Source organism: Tripterygium wilfordii, chromosome 5 (genome assembly GCF_013401445.1).
Source record: "Tripterygium wilfordii isolate XIE 37 chromosome 5, ASM1340144v1, whole genome shotgun sequence".
In the NCBI taxonomy this organism is placed as follows: domain Eukaryota; kingdom Viridiplantae; phylum Streptophyta; class Magnoliopsida; order Celastrales; family Celastraceae; genus Tripterygium; species Tripterygium wilfordii.
Window position 1 is genome coordinate 10,650,593 of NC_052236.1, and position 20,887 is coordinate 10,671,479.

Consider the following 20,887-nt stretch of genomic DNA (forward strand, 5'->3'; position numbering starts at 1 on the left):
ACTCAAAAAATTGATCTTAATGGATTAGACTGTGGATTATCATTATTTATTGCCACTCCTCCCTTAATTGTTCTGATGTAAGATCTTATCACTCCCCTACTTGCGAGGCGTTTCAGAAGACAAAGCGCCAAGGGGAGTATAGACTATAGAGACTAGAGAGGAGAGTTAACTGCTACTTATTTGTTGGGCGTTTCAGAAGACAAAGCGCCAAGGGGAGTATAGACTATAGAGACTAGAGAGGAGAGTTAACTGCTACTTATTTGTTTGGACCAGCTGGAGGGCCCCATTGAAGAAATATGGGCTTAGCCCAGATCCAAATATCCAGTAAAATAGAAACAACTTTCACGCGAAACACTTTCTTTCTTCCAGGGATCAATCATGGCCACACCGAGTTTCCTCTCATCGTTCAAGTACTCCGACAGCCTCTCGGTGGTCGGCATCTCAATCTGCACGGCCGTCGTATGCGAGGCCATCTCCTGGCTTCTCATCTACCGAACCAACTCCTACAAATCTCTCAAGTCCTCCATAGACAAGGCCTCCAAGAAGCTCGAGACTATGAAGACCGATTCTAACAAGATCATCAACAAGAAGTCCAAGACCAAAAAGATCGACCGCGTTGAGACCAGCTTGAAGGACGCCAGCCGCGACCTCTCCCTCTTCAAGTTCAAGTCCGGTGCCGTCGTTGCCGTTGTGCTCTTCGTTGTCTTTGGGCTTCTGAACTCGCTTTTCGAGGGCAAAACAGTGGCCAAGCTTCCTTTTAAGCCCTTTGGAATTGTTATGAAGATGAGCCACAGGGGATTGCCAGGGAACGATGCAACGGATTGTTCCATGGCGTTCTTGTATTTATTGTGTTCCGTCAGTATCCGTACCAATCTACAGAAGTTTCTCGGCTTCTCTCCCCCAAGGAGCGCAGCCGGTGCCGGACTGTTCCCAATGCCGGATCCGAAGACAAATTGATCAGGTTCGGTGCTAATTCTTCTCTCTTTTAAGTTACTGTTGCCTTAGTAAACTTGATTTTGTTGTCGATTAATCTACTGAATTCTTGTTTGAGTAAATCTTAGACTCTTGGTTTGTGGTGCGTACTGTGTCAGACGATCTCTTTTACAGTATTTACTAGCAAGAAAGTTCTTCCAATTGTATTTTAGTATTATGGCAGAAGTGATTGGATTGGATCCTGATCCTTAGGTTGGCAATAATAGAAGGAGCAAGACATTTAGAGCAATGATTCTACTTCTCTAGTACTATCTTTACTGTTGAAATTTTGGGTGAATAATTCAATGATTGAGCTGTGATCATCTTACTTTCACGTTATAGGGTAAACATGATGTTTATATCCTCATATAGCTGTTCTGATTACCTTAATTCCACAGAGAACATACACATTAGGGTACGTCTTGTTGTCTGTGTGTCAAAGCTCAAATGTTCATCATTTGTAGAGTTCGAGAAATATTTGGGGTGATAAATCTGTTAGTTGAAGCATATATTCGTGATAAAGTTGTTCAAAAATTCCCGGAGGGGAGAAGAAAGAAAAATATTTTCTTTGCACATACTTCGGTCTTGCTCTGTAGAAGATAAATGGTTTGTCCTTCACTCCTCCTTATCTGATAAATTGACTGCTTAAATTTGGGGTCTGCACTTCAATTTACTAGACCTTTGTGTTGGGCTGCAATAATAGATAGTAGTTTCACAGAAAATGAATTTGTGATCAGGGTTTTCATTTACTTGTTTCATGTAATGGTCTAAAACATAGACGTTTTAATGGTATGAAATACTCCCTGGGTGTCAAAGCTCTAATGTATGATGTTAAAAAAAGATTATGAAGGCATCTCTATCTAATTTGCCTTGGACACTCTAAAGCAGAGGAACAGTGGAGCCATCCTTGTAGAGCTGGGTTTGGAGTTTCCTTTTCTTCTCCACTGGGCTATCTCGTTCGAGCTATCGACTTGCAGCTTGTATTTGCACTAGTGTCTTGTTCTTGCCTGGGAAACTTTGATTTTCTTTTTTGAAAAGACTTGTGCTTTTAAAAGCTTGTAGTTTTCATTACAGAATGCATTAGCATGGCTTCTTATCGCAGCGCAAAAACGCATTTCACACACTATCATCAGAAGCCCTTGTCACTGGAGATCATCTGACTTAAAAATTGTTGCTTCCACCATTTTCAATCCCAAAACCATGAATTCAGAATCACTTGTCTACCTGGATTCATCGGTATCAACTCCTTGGGATTTTTTCAACCGTGCCACACAAACCCGCATTTGGCGAGTTCATTTTCTAGATGTAAGCTTCTCTTTGCTTGGATTCCTCAACCTTCCTTTGAAGCTCAGCCTCTCTTTGACCCCTCTCTGTAAGAGCAGCTTCATATGTTAGTTCTCTATACCCCGACTCATTACCAATTCTCTCTTGAGATCTGAAGCTGACCTAGTTTAGTCCTGCCATTTGCCGTTTGCCGTTTGCTGTGAGTTTCTCTCCTGCCGTTCCTCACTACACCTGTAACACCACTGGATATACGCTGAAGAGGGGAGTTCTTGAAGAACTTCGATTCTGGTTGAATTATAGAAAACTCTCTCTCAACCCAGCTATATAATAAAATAAAATATTCAATTTTATTAAGGTTAATGCAAAATGGGCTTAATGGAATTGTTAGTGATTCATTGGGCCTTGGATTGGATCGGAGGACTTTATGAGAGAAGAAGCCCAACACGCAGAAAGTGAATACCTATTAACTAGCCAAACAACAGCATTATTCTAAGCAAAAAGTACGGTACTCCCTCAAATCCAGGGGACGGAGGCAGGGGTTGCACTAGCTGCAGCCCCCAAATTTATATATAAAAGAAAATACACTGCACGCATATACACTTCACATATATTTATATATATATATATATATATATATATATATATATATACACACACGCATGTTTATATATCTCAAACAAAAATATACTTATATATATATATATATATATATATATATATCTTTAAAAAATACTGTTTCATGTATTCAAAAAAAATATATTATTGTGTGTATTTTTTAGTAAGTGTGTATCTAAACAAGAATACATAACAATACTTATATGTTCTAGTTATATATTTACATATTATTTCATTTTACATGATCTTTGATTAATTTTCATCAATTTTAATATGTATTAATGTTAATCTTTGGGGTTATTTTATGAGACGAAACATTAACATGAATGTTCATCGATAATCTCATTTTAATAAGTTGTATTATTGTAAAATAACCCTAAAAAAATTTCAGAGGCACCCCGAACCCCCGCTCTTTCAAGCAAATAAAAAATGCAGTAGCCCACCCTACCGTCACTTCCTGGCTCTACCTTGCTCATATTAAAAAAATTACTTAATACCTAAAAGTTTTAAGGAAAGAAGAAGTTGTGCTAGAGGATAGCGTAACGTATCAGTAACCCGAACCACGTAAGGTACGGTATTAATGATATGAGTTGGTTATTTTTAACATAGGGGTATAAATGTATTTTCAGGTATCTAGGTAGTTGGTATATAAGGGTATAAACCCTAACCGAATGTACTAATGTAATTCCTATATTGAAAACAATTGTAGATTTTGTGGACGTTGGCATCTTGTAGAACCACGTAATTCCTTGTGTTCTTCTTCTTTCTCTTTACTGCTTTGATTGTTCTGTGTGTTGCTCTATTATCATATTGTTTGCGAGGACTTGTTTAACAACACTAGTCAATGGTCACTCGATGAGAATTGGGTCTCATTGGGCTTGAAGATTGTGTTCAATAGGGTTCTCAACAGATGGCAACCCAGTTATCTCAATTGTTGGGTTGTACACATGAGATTTCATGTGTATCATTTACTTGGATCTCGTGCGTCCAACTCAACAGTTGAGATAACTGGGAAACCAATTAATCAATTGCTAGAATCTTTATCATTTCTACTTTGCCGCTGGATTAGGGTGCATATATTGAATGCACAAGATGGTGTTGGGGCCCAAGTTTTAATTTTTTCCCCCACAATTAACAGTAACCCGAAACTTCTTTTATGGTCCCAAACAGAATTTCCTTTCTAGACAAAACCAAAAAAGAAAAACAAATTTGCTTTTGGGAGAACGAGGACGTATTCATAAACATTTCCATATATAAATGTTTCTTTGGAATCTTATCAATCACTCGAGTGATAATCTAATAGTGAATTTCTCTGGGGTCAAGTTGTATGAACTCAGAAAATCTTGAGTTTGATTCTCACTGAGATTAATACCCTTGTAGTCACACATTAGATTTTGACTCAATTTATCTTGTCGTCTGATAAAAAATTTTATGCGCACAGATTTGACGACCCAAATTTAAGCACATATCACACACGTCCGTAGGAGAGGAGAAGAGAGAGAGTAGTAGTAGTTTGTTTGCGTTTTAGGACTTTATTATCAAGGCCAACAAGTAGTCCGATGGCCCCACCAAGTGGAAGTCTTGTCTATTTGTGGGCATTCTCAAAGCAAGTACCATACAACAACTACTTCAGAAATTGAAGAAAATGTCACTCACACCCATGTTACACATCCTGCAAAGAAATATGTAGAAATTCAATTTATGGTTTTTATACCAAAGTTAGAGAAAAGGCTTTATGTGTTGGTTTGGTAAACAATTTGGGAAGTAGCATTATGTTAGTGGTACATATGTTGTTTTAAATACTAATATATATAGTGTGTAAAATGTTGTGATCTTATGCATTTTAATATATATATATATCAAAAGGTGGTTTGACTTGGCGAGATTAAAAAAATGCCCAAAATGAATTCATATATGAAGAAACTTTTTTTTAAAAATGGTTTAAACTCTGAGACTTCATTTCATAATATCAAACGTGATATCTAGCGGCCAGAGTCACATTAGCAGCATAGGAATTTACAAACCCTAGTAGAGGACAAATCAGGACAAACTAAACAAAAACAAAAAGCAAAAACAACACACATGGATCGGATCAAGATTCTTGGCTTCCTGTTCATCAAGAAAGACCTGTCTCCGCCAGATCTAGGAGCATAATCATTGTGCATCAAATATGTGTTGTTGAAACACACCAGCAGAATCAATGTTATGAAGAATTCACGACAAATAGATTTGAATATTGAGATTTCATCTCCATGAGAAATGGTGTGGTGAAGAAACATTACGTATTCTTTACCGAACAGAACGAAGATTGTACACTAGATCTACAAATGAACAAAAAATACAACACTAAAAAGACGTACTATAAGAGGCGTATGGTCTCCTCCTCCTCATATATGTATTATGAGAGAAATTTTGGAGAAATGAGAGAGAGAGAGGAGACTTCTTTGCGTATTATGAAGAAACATGTTACAAATAACTACTTTTTTTTTATGGCACAATTACAAATAATTATTTAATTAATATCGAACGGTGCAAGTAACAATAATAGCTTTGTCATTTGAAAAGAATCTTGGACCTTGGTAGGTGATTAATGACCAAATCAACCAATGTTATCAGATTTGAATTGTTGCAAACCAACGAATTACGTATGGACAATACTAGAGACCCCCAAAAGTCCCTCAAATCTGTATGACATTAAAATAGTCATTGATTAAAAACAAACATGTATGACCTACTTCACATCCAACACTCCACATTAAAGGAGGGTCTTTTGAGGGGCATTTTTTTAAGGGTCTCAAGCATTATCCCACTAAATATATATACTTATCCAATAGGTTCTGATAAAAAATAAAAATAATCTAGGGTTGGTTCTCACCTCTTAACATCTATGTTCTATACAACCATTTGGGTGATAGTGTAGTGTTGAATATTTATGAGGTCAAATAGTATGAATTTGAAAGGTCTCGAGTTCGACTCTCATTGGAAACAATATTCTTTTGGTTATGCATCGATCTTTGGTAGGTGGAAAACTTATATAGTTTAGGTTCATATCAGATATTCAAAAGGGCAAATTTGTATAATCTCGTTAAAAAAAACAACAACTAGGGTTTGTACAAAGAACATAATAGGGGTTTGTAAGAGCTAGAAATGCTCAATGTCTGTTATTCATTGGAGTTGTTTTCAACTTTTAAGAAGTGCTTGGAAGTAGTAGTGATTATAAAAGGGAGGAGGAGAGGAGGTGATTGAATAACACAGGGTCAGTCAAGTCAACGTCATGCATGAAAAATCAAATTAAGAGAAGTGGACCAAACATTGGAAGTAAATGCAGGGAAACATTATTTCATGTGAACGTCGTTAACTTACAACTACCAAATTCAGATACTTCAGCTGTAAACCACTTTAATGTGGAACTCATGTTCCTTGACAAGTATCTTTCCATATTGAACCCCGACATGACACACAATACTAATTATTGCTCTAAATTAACTGCCCACACCCACCCACACTTTCTTGAATTCATCAACTTAGATAAAAATGGACAGGTTTTAAGGGTGTGAGAGACCAAAGTGAAGTCGGCGGATGGTGAAGTTGATTGTGGTAATTCATTACAAATGCAGGAGGTAGTAAGTTTAACTCCCACACCTAGCTAGCAGCTGTCTCGCATAGGCTTTGGCCCGATCTTATTTATAATTGTCACTAGCGTGGAGCGGGTTGGATTGACGGCCCGAGTTTAGAGTTGGTCTAGCTGTTCAGTGGGCATGTTGAGTTAAAGAATTTTCGATTATCAAAAAAAAAAAGTGAATTGGCAAGGCAAAGATTGATGCGAATTAGTCCGTTTAGTTCCACTTATTGTACTTATAATCGCTACGATTTGAAAAATTCGGTACATACCCCATATATAATTTATCACTTGGATACTCACTCTCATAAACTAAAGCGGTTATGGATTTGAGTAAGGGAATGGAGTACTTTTTTGAAATAAAGTGGTTATGGGTTCGAGTGAGGCAAGGGAAGGGAATGTCTGTAGAGGTACCGAAGAGCGGACAATACTTTTAAATGCAAAGACGCATCCACGATCACAATAATAATAAATAGTTAATATGTCACCATGCACATAGTTGATGTAACATCTGAAAAGATGCTCTTAATTATATGTTGTTTGTGTGTGTGGTCCAATATTGTAAGTTTGGGAGAGAGAATGATCAAAGCTAGCTTCAAAGGTGTTGAAGGAGCTATCCTTATGTTGACACTTGCAAGAGCAATTAAAGGAAACTTCCCATTCGATCCATCATGGTCATATGCATGTTTTGATGTAAGAGTCCCATAGATATATGTTGTTATATGTATATATATATATATAGACACCATACTGTATATGATTTGTCAAAATCATTCTAACTTGAGAAAAACTTGATTTCTAGCCATTAATTAAGTTCACATAAACATCAAAGATATTTGACTTTTCTCCCTAAATAATTTGATAAATCACGTGTTAATTATGCAGTTCAGTTAAATTTACGTATCATTTTCTATCCATTAAGTTAAACTTGATTTCTAGCCATTAAGTTCACATAAACATCAAAGATATTTGACTTTTCTCCCTAAATAATTTGATAAATCACGTGTTAATTATGCAGTTCAGTCCAAACACGGACTTAAGGAGGTAGAGAACACATGTGGTCATATGAACATGTAAAGATCTGGTCGACACGTGCATGGAAACTTGGGTTTTTTTTTTTTTTTTTTATTTCGTTTATTTCATTTTATTTAATTAGAATTTCTTTTTTATTTAATTAGGGTTTGCTTAGAGCTTCGTTTTTGTTCTACTATTAAGGTTTCCTTAAAGTTCTACTATTTTATTTCCTTAGGGTTGTCAAATTTAATAAAAATCGGAGATTCTTCTTTAATCCTACTTTGTTCAATTCTTGATGGAATATTGATCCTGTAGAATCTGTCTTTAACCTCGAAATTGCTTTGTTCTACCACGCTCTGCGCGCACCAGAAACCCACCGTATGTTTGCATCAAGTTTGATATGTTCAACAGAGATCGAGAAGATTTTGTGAGAGACAAGGTCGCATTCAATACAACTCATGAGAAAGAGAGAGATTTGAGGAACAATTAGCTTTATAGACAGAAACGTTTTTCCCTTTGTTCCCAAACAGACAAACTAACGAGTCTGCTAGAGAGAAGGATATATATATATATATAGTTAATTACATATAAAATATTAACTATTTATAGAGAAGACGTATTTGTGACAGGGAACACAATGATATAATTTTTTCCCCAAAAAAAATTGGATTTATTGGAAAAATTTTGATAACAAATTCGTTATTTTTTTTTTCAGATCTAGAAACAAAATCCAAATCTCTAACGGTTGAAATTACTTCTGTTTAATATCTATAATGATTTTATTTAATTTTTTATTACAACAAAACAAATAATGTCCCCATCCCAAGTGTGTACACCTCCAAATTGTACCAATATTCGATGAATCTTTCACTTTATATGCTCATATATACATACATACATATATACATACATACATATATGTGTGTGTGGTCCTACTACATGACAACTATTATTATCAGAAAATGATAAAGATCCCAACAACATCCATCATGCACAAAAAATCCCACCAAGGTGTGGCAGTCATTTATTCCTATGATGTCATCACACCCAATAAATTAGTGCAATACATTGTTGAGATGCTTTTGTAATGAATGTTGTTGGGATATGTAGCAATATTAATCATTATCATAACAAATAATTTCATTATTAATTGATTAATTCTAGCTCAATTTTATTACCGGATCAAGAGTAAAGGGCATAACTTTAATACTTAAACTAGTCCTTAAGGAAGCAAGCTACGATTCAGCTTATTAAACATTCATAAATTTATGCGAAATCAAATATGTGTCCAGACTTAAAAATATCTCACATTGTTCTGACGTAATCTAGCCGAATAGTTTATAAGCAAACCCCATCTCTTTACACATCAACCATGTCTTTTCTGGGCTCAAGTGCCATTAAGCGAGACGATTTAGAGAAATAAAATCGTGTGGGCTTGTGACCCGAAGCGAACAGTATAGTTGGTGTGTGGGCTGAGAATTTGGACAACATGTGATTAGCTCTTGAGGGAAGAAAAAAACAGATTATGATTATTTAAACCATTTCATAAACCTAGCTTAATATTATCGGATGTTGCCACATCATTAATATGTTAAAGCAAGCAATTTGGCAAGTGGTGATCGATGGAATTGACCCAAATGTATATATAAGGTCCCCGCCCAAGTGACGACCTTGGTGAATATGACTTTAATGGCAAACAAAGGGGTTTGCTTGTATTAACGTTGTTGTTATACTTGTTAGCTAGATAGCTAGCTAGCTAGGGTTAGCGAATGTGGGGGGGGCGGGGGGGGGGGGTGGTTTAAGGTCATTTTCGTTGGGTTTGAATGCATGGGACCCACTTTTATGGAGATTATATATGATGATAGTAGTTATTACTTCATTGAGGATCACGAGTAACTCAGATGACACTCCTATGTGTGGTTTCTCATGGAGATCTCGAGTTCGAGCCTCCGGCCATCCCCTCCTTTGTATACAAAGTAGTTAGTACTTCATCAAAAGTATACTTCCATTAAAAGCCAACAAAGGAGGGACTCATCAGAACCAATAACTAGTTTAAGAAAGTTCTTCCTCTTCTTAATTAATGACAAAGCCAAAGAAATTATGAAAGAGAGAGATCAGGGAGAGTGAGAGAGAGAGAGAGAGAGAGAGGGACTTGTCTATGTATGGCAATACAAAGGTAGATATATCATCAAATGTGGCAGTTGGGACTGAGAATAATTGCAAAAAAAAGAGTTGAACAGGCACAAATAAAGCAGTCTAGTTTTGGCTTTTTTCAGACAAAAAAGACTCCCAAATTTATCATTAGAATTACCATTTTCTGATAATATTTATTTCACCTGTAGTCTTACGGATGTCAGTATCTTTTCACGTGGATCATGTGCATCAATCCCAGCATTTGGGATACGTGGGACATAAAACATTGAAATTTTTAACATTTTTTTCGTATTTATTTATATAACCGTAACACTCAACGGCTACCAGTGCAAAACTCAAAATAATATTCAAATATCAACAAACTGAGATTTACCTTAATTTCTTTCTCTAATTATATATGTAATGGAAATGATAACTTTTTTAACAAATAGTAAGAAAAAGAACGTTGGCATTGTTATACATATATGGTATACAAATGAAGGAAGGGAAAGGTGCAGTTGACAGACCACTCTTCCATTCCCTTTTGTAGATGACTAAATATACTTTTATTTCTTGTCAATTAATAGGTATAGCTAAGCTTTGCAAGATTGCTTAAAAATGTATATATTTAACTGTATATATTATAATGGTTGATGCTTAAGTTTAATTTCTAATTAAGCCCAAAATTTAGAAGACAAATAAAAAAAAAAAAAAAAGAAGGGGAAGAGATTTTATGTAAAAATGAGCTCCAAAATAATCAATTACTAATAGCTATAGCTAAGCTTTGCAAGAAATTATGTTATTAAATATATGATCGATGGATGCCAATGCGTGCAAACCTAATCATATGTTCAGTCATAGTAAGTTTAATTATATAATTTCTTACTATAAACCCTAATTATGCCTTTAAACCCAAAATATTGTTTAATTTCTTACTGCAATATATATATGTTAGCTTCTGTAGAGGACCACGATCCAAAATCCCTGCAAACACAGTTTAAATTGTGAACAGGTAGCCCACTGCTATAAAGATTCAACAAACTACTACAAGTGCTACTACAACCTGGTCCTGGAGAGAGAGACAGAGAGAGTACATATATATATATATATATATGTATGTATGTATGTATATATATATATAACAATTTCTATGGTCATTTCCTTATGTCTTTAACTCATCATTTTCCAACACTATATGTAGATATTAAAAGCAGTTCAAAATTAAATTAGAGTGTAGTTTACATCAATCCCATGAATCATGAGTAATAACTGGTCAAATATATATTCTCAAGTAATCACGAAATCAAGTTGTTTGTTGATACGTTCTTTTCTGCAATTTGTAAACTGTCTCTTCAGATGTTACTCCTTGAAGTGATACCTGACTGAACTGTTAGGATCGGTCATTATTTCTAAATAAATAGGTGTGATACTTCAGTTGGTAATATCTTTAGGTTTAGGGCGGATAGTTGCTTCGGCATGCCATTAAGATCGAGAATTCGAACGAGTTGTGGGTATTTTCCTGGGATTATTCTAATTTCGTGGGTTTTAGGGCTCACTTCCGGAGAGGGGTTAAGAGTCTCATTTTCACACGTATGGACTTCGACACATTTTTTATTGTCTTCGGTGTGGTGCGGACTGTTCTGTTGGCTCGAGATTTACACTCACTATGCTGTCGGAATGGCGAGTTGAGAGGAGCTCCAATTTTTAGCTACAATTTCGAGAGTTCGAACCAGTTAAGAGTATTTCTCTAGGATTTAATTTCTAGTCTCGTGGGTCTTTGGGCCTACTTCCGGGGAGGTATTAGAAGTATCATTTTCACCCACATGAATTTCGGCCCAATTTTACCTGTCCTCGGTGCGGTGCATGTTGTTCTAGCAGCTTGAGATTTACGCTCACTCAACTGTTCGAATGGTATACTGGGTGATTGCTCAATCACACAAAAAAAAAAGTATGATTGAAGCACATCTGAAAGTTAGGGTTTGAAAAGGGTGCACTTGCATGTGTGCAAGTGCAACCTTAAAATACATGAAAATATGAACCCAACAATGTAGACTCATATGTTCTTATAATTGGCTCATAACTTGTGCTTAATTCAAACCTAATCAAGTAGCTAGCTAACTAGCTAGGAATGCTACAAATTATCAAAGCAAACTAACAAAAAATACAGCAGGAGAGTGGGGTATGGTAATTTGATCAGAAGCTAGCCAAACCCACTCTCATCTGACCTGAACTTAATTGTGTCAATCTCAAATGGGTCCAAACCCAAATTGTCCACTGAAATATGTTCAAACCCACCATGGCCCCCCACATCACCACCCTCCACATCCCCCATATACATCCCCACCCTAAACTCCCTTTCTCTCACACCCTAAACTCCATCTCTCTCTCTCTTGCTCTCTTAGTTGTTTTTCTTCATGGACAGTAGTGAGAGAGAAACTCTTGACTTCATGAATGTGGAGTCCTTCTCTCAACTACCCTTCATCCGCCCTGCACCAGCGCTCAAAGACAAGCCCATCCGCCTCTTTGGCTTCGAATTCGGATCCAACGAATCCGAACCCAACAACACCGAACCCGACTCCGAAAAAGACGCTAACGACCTCAACAACGACGCTGCTAGCACTGAGAATGGTCGAAGATTCGAGTGCCATTATTGCTGCCGTAACTTCCCTACTTCCCAAGCCTTGGGCGGCCACCAAAACGCGCACAAAAGGGAACGTCAACAAGCGAAACGCGCTCACCTCCAGTCCCACGGCATGGTCCACCACAACTCCTTCTCTGATGGGCTTTACGGCCTCGTCAGTTACCGGCCCGGCCCAAACTTGTCTTATCCTTCATGGACCAACCACCACAACACCACCACCAGCACCGCCACCAGCAGCGGCTCTAATAGGTATTACGGGAGTCATTATCATCATCATAGCTCGTTTTCACAGCAGCAGCCCATAAATGGGAGTCCATTGGGCCTGTGGAGGGTCCCGAGTGTTAGTGGTTCGGTTAATCGGGACCGTTCAGTGCATCCGCTACCGTTACTTGCCGCCGGTGATGAATTGAAGCCTTCTTTAACTGACTCGAGCTCTCACCGTCGGTTTGTGTATAAGGAAGCTAAGTCAAGCGTGCAAGATCATGTAAGTCTGGATCTTCATCTGTAATAATTAACTAAATTTTTTTTTTGAAAATAATAATTAATTAATTACACAGCGTTCCAGATATTTTAATTTTGGAGCTGGAAATTAATTAATTGATCTCTTTTAAAGTGTATTTCAAAAATGAACCAATTTTAATGACTCTGAAGATATTGTCTGTTTTGAGCTTAGATTATCTATTGATACATCGGTATACTTCGAAGGCTTTATTAATACGCGTCGACGTTGTGTGAGAGGTACAAGATATTACTTATATACCGCTCGATTGGGTTATGCTAATCCAAAAATCAATATACCTTGAAGGGTCTCGCATGTGTGAAAGGTCCATTGGGTTAAGCTCCATTTGTTATTCTATGTTGAAAGGTCTCGCATGTGTGAGCGAAAATCATCTTATGACAAATAACTTTTCGTTGAGAGTTGTCCACACGTGCGAGTATATACTCAAACTGACAATGGAGGTCAGTCGATACACACGTGTATTGTGTACATGTGCTTGATTTTGATATAAAAAAATGTTACGGATCCCGACAATTACGATCTCAGTTATCTTAATTTTTGAGGTGTATGCACAGGATTTAATGTACATGTAGAGCCCATTACATGTACATTAAATCTTGAATATACATCTCGACAATTAGGATAATCTTTATCTTGTTCGTTTTTACATCCTGGTATGATAACAATGCAATGAGGAAGTGATAACTCAATGGCACTGCCGGATATAGCTACATATCTATATATATACATACATGCATGCATATATAACACACACATATACATATACATATATAACGATGTGGGCCACATTTTTTCATTCAAAGTATTGTCTATTCTAGAGTACTTCTACGGGTTTTCATCCCGTTCTTTCAGATTTATTTCAAAATAATATCCCCTCCCTCCCTCATTTGAACTCGTGAACGGACAATATTTGGATGCAAAAATAGCATCCACAAAATAAAATATATAATTATTTGTGTGTATTTATATATGACAAAAGCCAATCAAACTTTAAATGATGTGAATGTCTCATATCTTGTGAAAGATTTGAAGTGGAAGCTCCAGTCTCTGGGTCCTGCGAAGTGGCACTTTTAAGGCCACTGATGACTGATGTAGAACAACATAAATGCAGGTAAAATCTATAAACCCCGTCTGATGAGATCTTACGGTTCCTAGCCAGTACACAGGTGGACCATAGATACATGGTTTTTTTAGTGATAAATGTACAATAATTGTACTTTAAGGATGACATACAAAATGACAAGTAATTAAATTATTTATATTGAAGTAGCTCTGGCTATATAGCATGGTGGGTCAGTTTTAATGTACCATGTTTGAACTGAAAATTCAACTTACATATATAAACAAATTCTCACGTAAGGGTGTAGAATGCGGATCATTTTAAAATCAATGGTGAAAAACTGATCCTCATTTTACACTCTTATGTGAGAATGTGTGTGTAGATATAGATATACATTTATAAATGATATTTTAAAATGACGCTCTACCATTTAGGGTTCAAAATATTTTTTAAAAATTTAGAAAAATATATTCATATTTTTGATCGATTTTACGAATTTATCGATATATTTTTTGTTTTAAAAAAAATCAAATACAACTTAAAAAGTGTATGAAATGTCTTTTGTTCTATATCCAACGATCCAGAATTACATGTAGTTGAATTTGATTTTTGTTTTCAACGAAAAACATATATCGTTACGTTCATAAAACCGATCAAAATATAAATATATATTTTTTTTAAAATGTATTTTATCCTAACCTTAAAAGTTAGAATTTCATAGGAGAATATATATATATATATATATATATTTGTTGTAGTAGTAAAACTTTCATGCTTTGAAATGGCAAAACAAGAGTAGAAGGAAAGGATGTGTTTCCTTTGCGAGTGGAGATACTTAAAGGTAATGGATTTACATGGAAGTTAGACAGCCCATCTTTATTCCCACTCGCCTTTTATTTGTACCTTAGCATGCAAGTCTGCAAATGAGTGAGAGAGAGTGAGAGATAAAGACTGCAGTAGTTGGAATTGGTGATGCAGGCAAGAGAAGAGGGCAATATATATATGTCTTTAACTAAGAATAATTGTGCCATATATATATGTGTGTGCTGCAGCCTTGTCTTCTTCCTCTAATTTGTTCTGTCACTGTTGCAGCTGCTGCACAACAGGTCCCTTATGCCTTAAGATGATAACGCACATCATTCAACGTATCGCTAAGAAACTACAGAAGAATACACTGAATTTAAAATACTTGCATGTCGGAATTTGTACATTTGTCTTTTTCTATTAGAAAAAAAAAAAAAACACAAGCGTCTCCCTCACCTTACTAACTCACGAGACAATTTGCTTGTCGGATCTGATTTCGTGAACTTGTTTCACCTCCAGACCCCTATCTTCATGAGTGTCCATCCAATTTTACATGTCGTCAACGTGATGCAAGGCATTCTGGAGTCCCAAGTTTATGCCCATTCAATTGTCCGAAGGGCATTGCTAGGTCCGTGATTCATCGATTACCAAAAAAAAATCTAGTTGGAATGTACTTCCATATTTTAATAGCTTCTACCATATCAGATCAACAACTACCATTACTTTGGATAACCACCACAAGCAACTAGCTGCAAATAGTACCTCATCCACACAGATTAAAAAACAAAAAAACAAAAAAAAAAAGAAAAGAAGAAAGACTAGCTGCTGTAGACAGTAGGTTGTGCTTTTTGTAAACCAATTTTGTAAAATCAACCAAAATTATTTACTGCTCAAGTAACAGTAAGAGACTGTATTCCAGAGGAGTAAAAGAGTAATGTCTGCATAATGATCAAAAAGTGGTCATCCCTATTCACTCACCTCCCCATTGCAGCCCATGTTAAGTGCTAGATTTAGTTTGTAATCACTTTTTCAAGCAAGAAAAGCTCCCTGAGATACCATCTTTAGTTGTAAATTTCAGTGTTGAAGATCTTATACTGTAGCAATATCCAGGTTGAAGATAAGTGACTACTTCCTGAAATTGCGTTCAAGAGAGACCTAGCTTGAAATAACACAATACCATTTACTTGCTACTGCTTCTAATATCCTCTCCATTGAGGCAACAACTGTAAAACACAATATACATAGCGTTAATAAGTTTCCATTTCCATGGCAGATGATACAGAATAATACAATTCTCACTTTGAACACGGTTTCCACAAAGGGCAGAACTTCCATGGAAAGCGATTGTGCATCAAGAATTAATAGACAAAAATGTTAACCAAGACTAAATGCATCCCATCACCAGCAAACCCAATACCATTTCTAGTAACCCTTAGTATGTACTAAATTAAAATGATTTAACAGGTTTATAAAGGTTCAAAGTGCTACTAGACACCTTAGAGCAACCAAAGATGGACAAATTTAGGAGTTGTTCTCAAACCACATTCAGAAACTCTTCTTCCAAAGCATTCTTATCTAACTATGTCTTGTGGGTCAGTATGATTTTATTGAACCCAACTGTAGAAGTCCAGAGAAGAAATTCACTAGCTTCACATAGGTGGGAAGACATGAAATTTAATGCTTGAGTAGCATTAAAGAAGAAAAAGAGTACTTACAACACTGGATGCTGATTAGTAACCCATCATTATGGGCAAACCAGCAACCAAGGTCCTACAAAGTTCACTACGTGTGGTCTGCAAGCATCGATGGGGCAATATAAGGTTGAAGCATTTATGAAGGCCTTGTACAACATGACAAGGTGCTATGGACCACATGTATGCGTAGAAATTACAACTTAGAAATCCTGCAACTCAAAAGTAACATTTCAATTCTAAAGCAAAATTTTGGCTAGGAAGCCATAAACTTTGCAATAAGAAAAATTCAACCCTACAAAAGATTCCACTGGTACAGAGACAAGAAACAATTGTGACAAATTGTTTTCCACTAAATAGTCATATATGTTCAAAAGGACAGACAGACTAATCTTTGTTAAAACCACCCAAAAAAGACAACCACGCATAATAACAACATTGTATATTTTCATAAAAACTAAGGGTACTCCCCAAAGAAAACTGTCAAAAAGAGTTATTATCACTCCAACTATCTGGGGGCCCACAAGTAAAATGCATCTGAGAAGAGGCATGTGATAAGCAATACGATAAAAGAGGGATAATAAAGAGTTGCAAAGAGTACATACACTGTCATTATCATCAGGACCACCTACTTCATTTACACATGTAGCAGAGACACCAGTGGAATTTAAGAAACATCGGCCCACACCCCTGTAACCCTAACCTGCGATACTACTTCACCTTAATGCTAACTTTTCTTACCCAGTTACCCCTTGTGTTAGAGACCGTATGCTCAGATTCATAGGTCCTGTTTGGCTGTGCTTCCTTAGTTACGTTCAATGTTGTTCTTTGAAAATATATAGTTACCCAGGTGGCTAAGAGCTATGCTGGAGGATAATCCAAAAAAAGAGTCTGCACCAAGTATTTGAACAGTTCTGTTTGCGATTTGTCCAGAAAAACTACTTCAAGTACACTTGTCAAACAGTGTTCGATTAATTGCCTTTCTTACTAATCAAAAGGGGTTTAAGGACATGTCCAAGTACCAGGCAGAAGAATCCACTCTACTGTCTAGAGGATTTCCTAAATTTTCACCGCGATAAATATCACAACTCAAATAATTACTCGAACTTCTCAACACGCCTTATCAATCTATACTTTTCCAATGTATACCGCATCCTGAATATTGTTTCGCTAGTCACAAGATATCTTCACAGTTCATAGCTGGAATTTCTCGTGTAAAGGCAAAGTTCAGGGGAGGATCTTGCAAACTATTCCCACAACAACTTGCTGGTTGATTTGGCTAGAGAAAAAAAAATAACATGTTCATCTCAGACAAAGAAACTGAATTTGACCAATTCATTGATACTTCGTTCTCCACAAATTTTGGCTGTCCAGATAATGTAACAATTTCATCAATATATTTCATCTCGATGCATTTTAATAAGAATATTTTTTTTGAAAGGCAATAAATATTTTGTTTGTTCTTTCTCACTTTATCATTTATATGATTATATCCCTCTCAAGATACCCGAGATGTGCTTAAATTTATCAATTATCAAACATCATACAATTAATGAGCGGGTGCCCAAAATCATCTTTGAAAAAGCGCCCAAAATCGTCTTATCATTCAACCCGGCAGCATTCCAATTACGATGTTTTCAGCATCAACATCTATATATTAGACAATGACGACGTACAACTATATTAAAGGCAAAAAAGTATGAGCCTGAACATCCATAAGCTCAAGCATCAGAACCGACATATATATCACACCTAGCATATTGAAAAAAAAAGAGAGAAAAATAAAAACCTTGGTAGGTGCACCTGCAAGAAATTATCTGATCCTCTCTTTCCGAGTTCGGGAAGTATAAGTCTCTTCGACATGTCGAGTGAGCAAAGAAATCCCATAATGTGAGGCACTTGAGGCAGCATAATAGGATGTCACTGAGAGTTGAGCAAACTTTGGAAGTGCATAACCTACAATTTTTTACACTCTTAAGAAACAACACGAACTATATAACCAAATTCATAAGAATTAAATTTACACAACTTAAGAACGGAGGCACATGAAGATTTTCTCCAAGTCACACGTGCCAGAATAGTCACTGATTCTGCAAATCCGCCAAATTTCCTCCAATTCACACGCACCAAAAAATTTGAAAGAATAAAAGACCAAGCTGAATGCAGAAAAAGGTTCTACCATCACCAGGGATTGGCAATGGACAGACTCAAAACTTCGGAAGTACTTGAGTTGGGCCAACAACGATTGGCCTAAGCCACCTGGATTTTTGCCAATGAAACCAGGCAGAAGGCCTAGAAGGATGGGGAGTGGTGGGCAGCCTAATTTTCTAGACAGATAAAAAAAATTAAAAGGAAAGAATATGAAAAATTATCAAGGCTTTGTCCAAACAATTCGGGTCCACTATACAAATCCACAAGATATTTAGTTGAAACACACGTAGAATCTCCTTCACCAAACATCACGTGAGAAATAGAAGAGAACATTAGACATGCGAATAGAGCCCATCGACTAGAACATTATCAGAGAGAAGGGAAGGGGGAGGGTAAATCCAAACCTTGCTCTACATGCAGAAATCTTAATGCTTAAAACAAACATTTCTCCCCTTTCTTATGGATGCCAGGTCAGATAAGGCTGGCCAGTGACCTGTCCAATATGACCTTACTTCTATGACTATCCACAAGTAGTACAAGTGACTGGAGAGAACACAGTCACGCGCATTTACTACAAACTGCAGTATCAAGAAAATCCCAAATTTCCTGTGTATGTTCAGAATTTCTTTTCAAAATCAAAGCAGAAAGAAGCGCATCAAAGGAAAAGCGACAGAGACTTTTACAAGCCAGAATGAAAGTAAGGTAATTCTAGAATTAAGTGCTTGGATTTAACAAAAACAAATACTCTACTAGAAGTGACCTTGCAGTCTGACAGTTGAAAGAAAGTAAGCACACTGAACAATAAGAGTAACTAAATGAATTTAATTTGTACTACACTCACCCAAGAAAATATAATGTAGAGCAAGACGATATGTAATCAGCAAAAGCAATATTATGGCCAGTTACAATTGCTTGTTAAAAGTAATATCATACATAAATATAATGAACAAGGCTGCCATCTTACCTCCAAATGCAGCGCTGACACCTGAATATACTAGGAGTGGAGGGAGCTGTAAATAAAGAAAACAATCAACAGTGTCGGTCTATAAAGTGATGCTGCATGGTGCATACATGTCAACTGACACATATATGCAACACCAAATAGAAATTGAGATTATAAAATGAAGGAAATAGAAAAATATATGAGGCATACCCCAACTACAAAAGGAAGCCACTTCGGTCCCTTCAAACGATTTTGGAGGAAAGGTATCCCTGAGATAGAATAATGCTTAGAATTTTACATATGGAAGGCATTTTAGTATATAAAACGTGATGAAATAAGAAATATACCATGTAAACTCAAAGGAATCTGATTTTACCTGTGTTCATACCATGTATTGCACTAAGCATTCCACCAAGACCACACCCAGCCTATTCAACACAAAAATTGAATAGGGTAATTGGTAGAAACAAAAAACACAATCACGTTCACAAATCACAAGCAGTACATAGGTCCATGCAACGACCAAAAAAAAAAAAACAGAGGAAACCATCAGTGAAAGCCCTTGTGACAAAATTTTTGACCCAAAGCTAGATTAGAAAATTGAATCCTCCATTTCTTTGATGAACGCATTAAGGTCACAGATGGGACATCAGACGTGCAAAACGATTAGGATTCAATAAAAAATTTAACAAAGAGCCATTCCCGATCTCTTCACGCAGTTATCAATCTAGACATGTCGATAAATCTTCTATGAAGTCAACAATTGAACGTTGCTCAAAAAAAGGCAGATATAGTTCCAACATAATTATTTTCAATAGAGGAGAGTAGAACAGAGTGTAAAGAAGGGTTTAGGGTTTAAGAGAGGGGACTAACCACGGTAGTGGCATCGTGCAAGACTGAAGTAATTGTCCACTCACCCTTTCCCTGAATCATCGTCAATCAATTGTATTAATCCGGGAAAAAATCATGAACACATACAAATGGAAGAAGTATATATTGATTTACATACAGAATTGGGGTCTAACAGAGACAAACACCGAGGACAACGAGGGGATCCGAGACCAGGGTTCATGGTAGGATCGTGGTGCAAATTTCCAGTCCTTAGCTTCTGCTCGTACACTTCTCTTGTCCCCATGTCACTCCGATCACACGCACACTCGCTCGCTCGGCGTTGGTTCTCTCTTCACCGGAATTCTCCGCACTCACAACGGAACTGTAAGCCACATAAACCTGTCTACACGAGTTGGCTATAATACCCAACCAATCCATCATCATAAAAAGCCCAGACTGGCCTTCTATTGGGCCACGAGAGAGCCTTCTTCGTAGATGGACTATAAAACACAAACGTCACCATGACTTTGATCAACTTCTCGGCCCAAACTCCCAACCGAACCTTTTTAAGCCCACCAAGCCCAATTACTATGCCTACCAACTTTCTCA

The 20,887-nt window shown here is 36.6% G+C and overlaps 3 protein-coding genes across 9 annotated transcripts; 2 read left to right on the forward strand and 1 right to left on the reverse strand.

Annotated features, from left to right (window-relative positions):
• Window positions 1–345: 345 nt before the first annotated feature.
• Window positions 346–2,082, forward strand: LOC119998213 (calcium load-activated calcium channel-like). 6 transcript variants are annotated; one of them, XR_005468212.1, is made up of 2 exons: window positions 346–1,015; window positions 1,057–1,306. XR_005468212.1 is itself a non-coding variant. In XM_038845477.1 (2 exons), exon 1 carries the CDS (start codon window positions 379–381, stop codon window positions 955–957), a length of 579 nt encoding a protein of 192 aa, XP_038701405.1. In that variant the 5' UTR covers window positions 346–378; the 3' UTR covers window positions 958–961; window positions 1,751–2,082. The 6 variants fall into 6 exon arrangements, 5 of the variants coding, with proteins under 5 accessions (XP_038701405.1, XP_038701404.1, XP_038701402.1 ...); XM_038845477.1 differs by lacking the exon at window positions 1,057–1,306 and adding an exon at window positions 1,751–2,082 and having other exon boundaries at window positions 346–961; XM_038845476.1 differs by lacking the exon at window positions 1,057–1,306 and adding an exon at window positions 1,858–2,082 and having other exon boundaries at window positions 346–961.
• A 9,881-nt stretch (window positions 2,083–11,963) lies between these two features.
• On the forward strand, window positions 11,964–12,975 carry LOC119998161 (zinc finger protein 8-like). Its single transcript, XM_038845397.1, has one exon. The coding sequence runs from the start codon at window positions 12,052–12,054 to the stop codon at window positions 12,784–12,786; it is 735 nt and encodes a 244-aa protein (XP_038701325.1). The 5' UTR covers window positions 11,964–12,051; the 3' UTR covers window positions 12,787–12,975.
• Window positions 12,976–15,501: 2,526 nt separating this feature from the next.
• On the reverse strand, window positions 15,502–20,672 carry LOC119998163. 2 transcript variants are annotated; one of them, XM_038845399.1, is made up of 7 exons: window positions 20,457–20,672; window positions 20,321–20,371; window positions 19,824–19,875; window positions 19,658–19,716; window positions 19,469–19,514; window positions 18,157–18,309; window positions 15,502–15,885 (listed from the first exon to the last, which is right to left on the reverse strand). In XM_038845399.1, exons 1-6 carry the CDS (start codon window positions 20,580–20,582, stop codon window positions 18,167–18,169), a joined length of 477 nt encoding a protein of 158 aa, XP_038701327.1. In that variant the 5' UTR covers window positions 20,583–20,672; the 3' UTR covers window positions 15,502–15,885; window positions 18,157–18,166. The 2 variants fall into 2 exon arrangements, with proteins under 2 accessions (XP_038701327.1, XP_038701326.1); XM_038845398.1 differs by having other exon boundaries at window positions 18,143–18,309.
• Between the last annotated feature and the right edge of the window lie 215 nt (window positions 20,673–20,887).

What these genes read in the sequence shown, in the direction of transcription:
- LOC119998161 (XM_038845397.1), top strand. Translation starts at nt 12,052, where the DNA reads ATGGACAGTAGTGAGAGAGAAACTCTTGACTTCATGAATGTGGAGTCC.
- LOC119998213 (XM_038845477.1), top strand. Translation starts at nt 379, where the DNA reads ATGGCCACACCGAGTTTCCTCTCATCGTTCAAGTACTCCGACAGCCTC.
- LOC119998163 (XM_038845399.1), bottom strand. Translation starts at nt 20,582, where the DNA reads ATGGGGACAAGAGAAGTGTACGAGCAGAAGCTAAGGACTGGAAATTTG. An exon ending in AATACATGGTATGAACACAG is followed by an intron (nt 19,717 to 19,823) that starts GTAAAATCAGAT and finishes ATTCTATCTCAG; the next exon opens with GGATACCTTTCCTCCAAAAT. An exon ending in GGCTTCCTTTTGTAGTTGGG is followed by an intron (nt 19,515 to 19,657) that starts GTATGCCTCATA and finishes CTTTATTTACAG; the next exon opens with CTCCCTCCACTCCTAGTATA.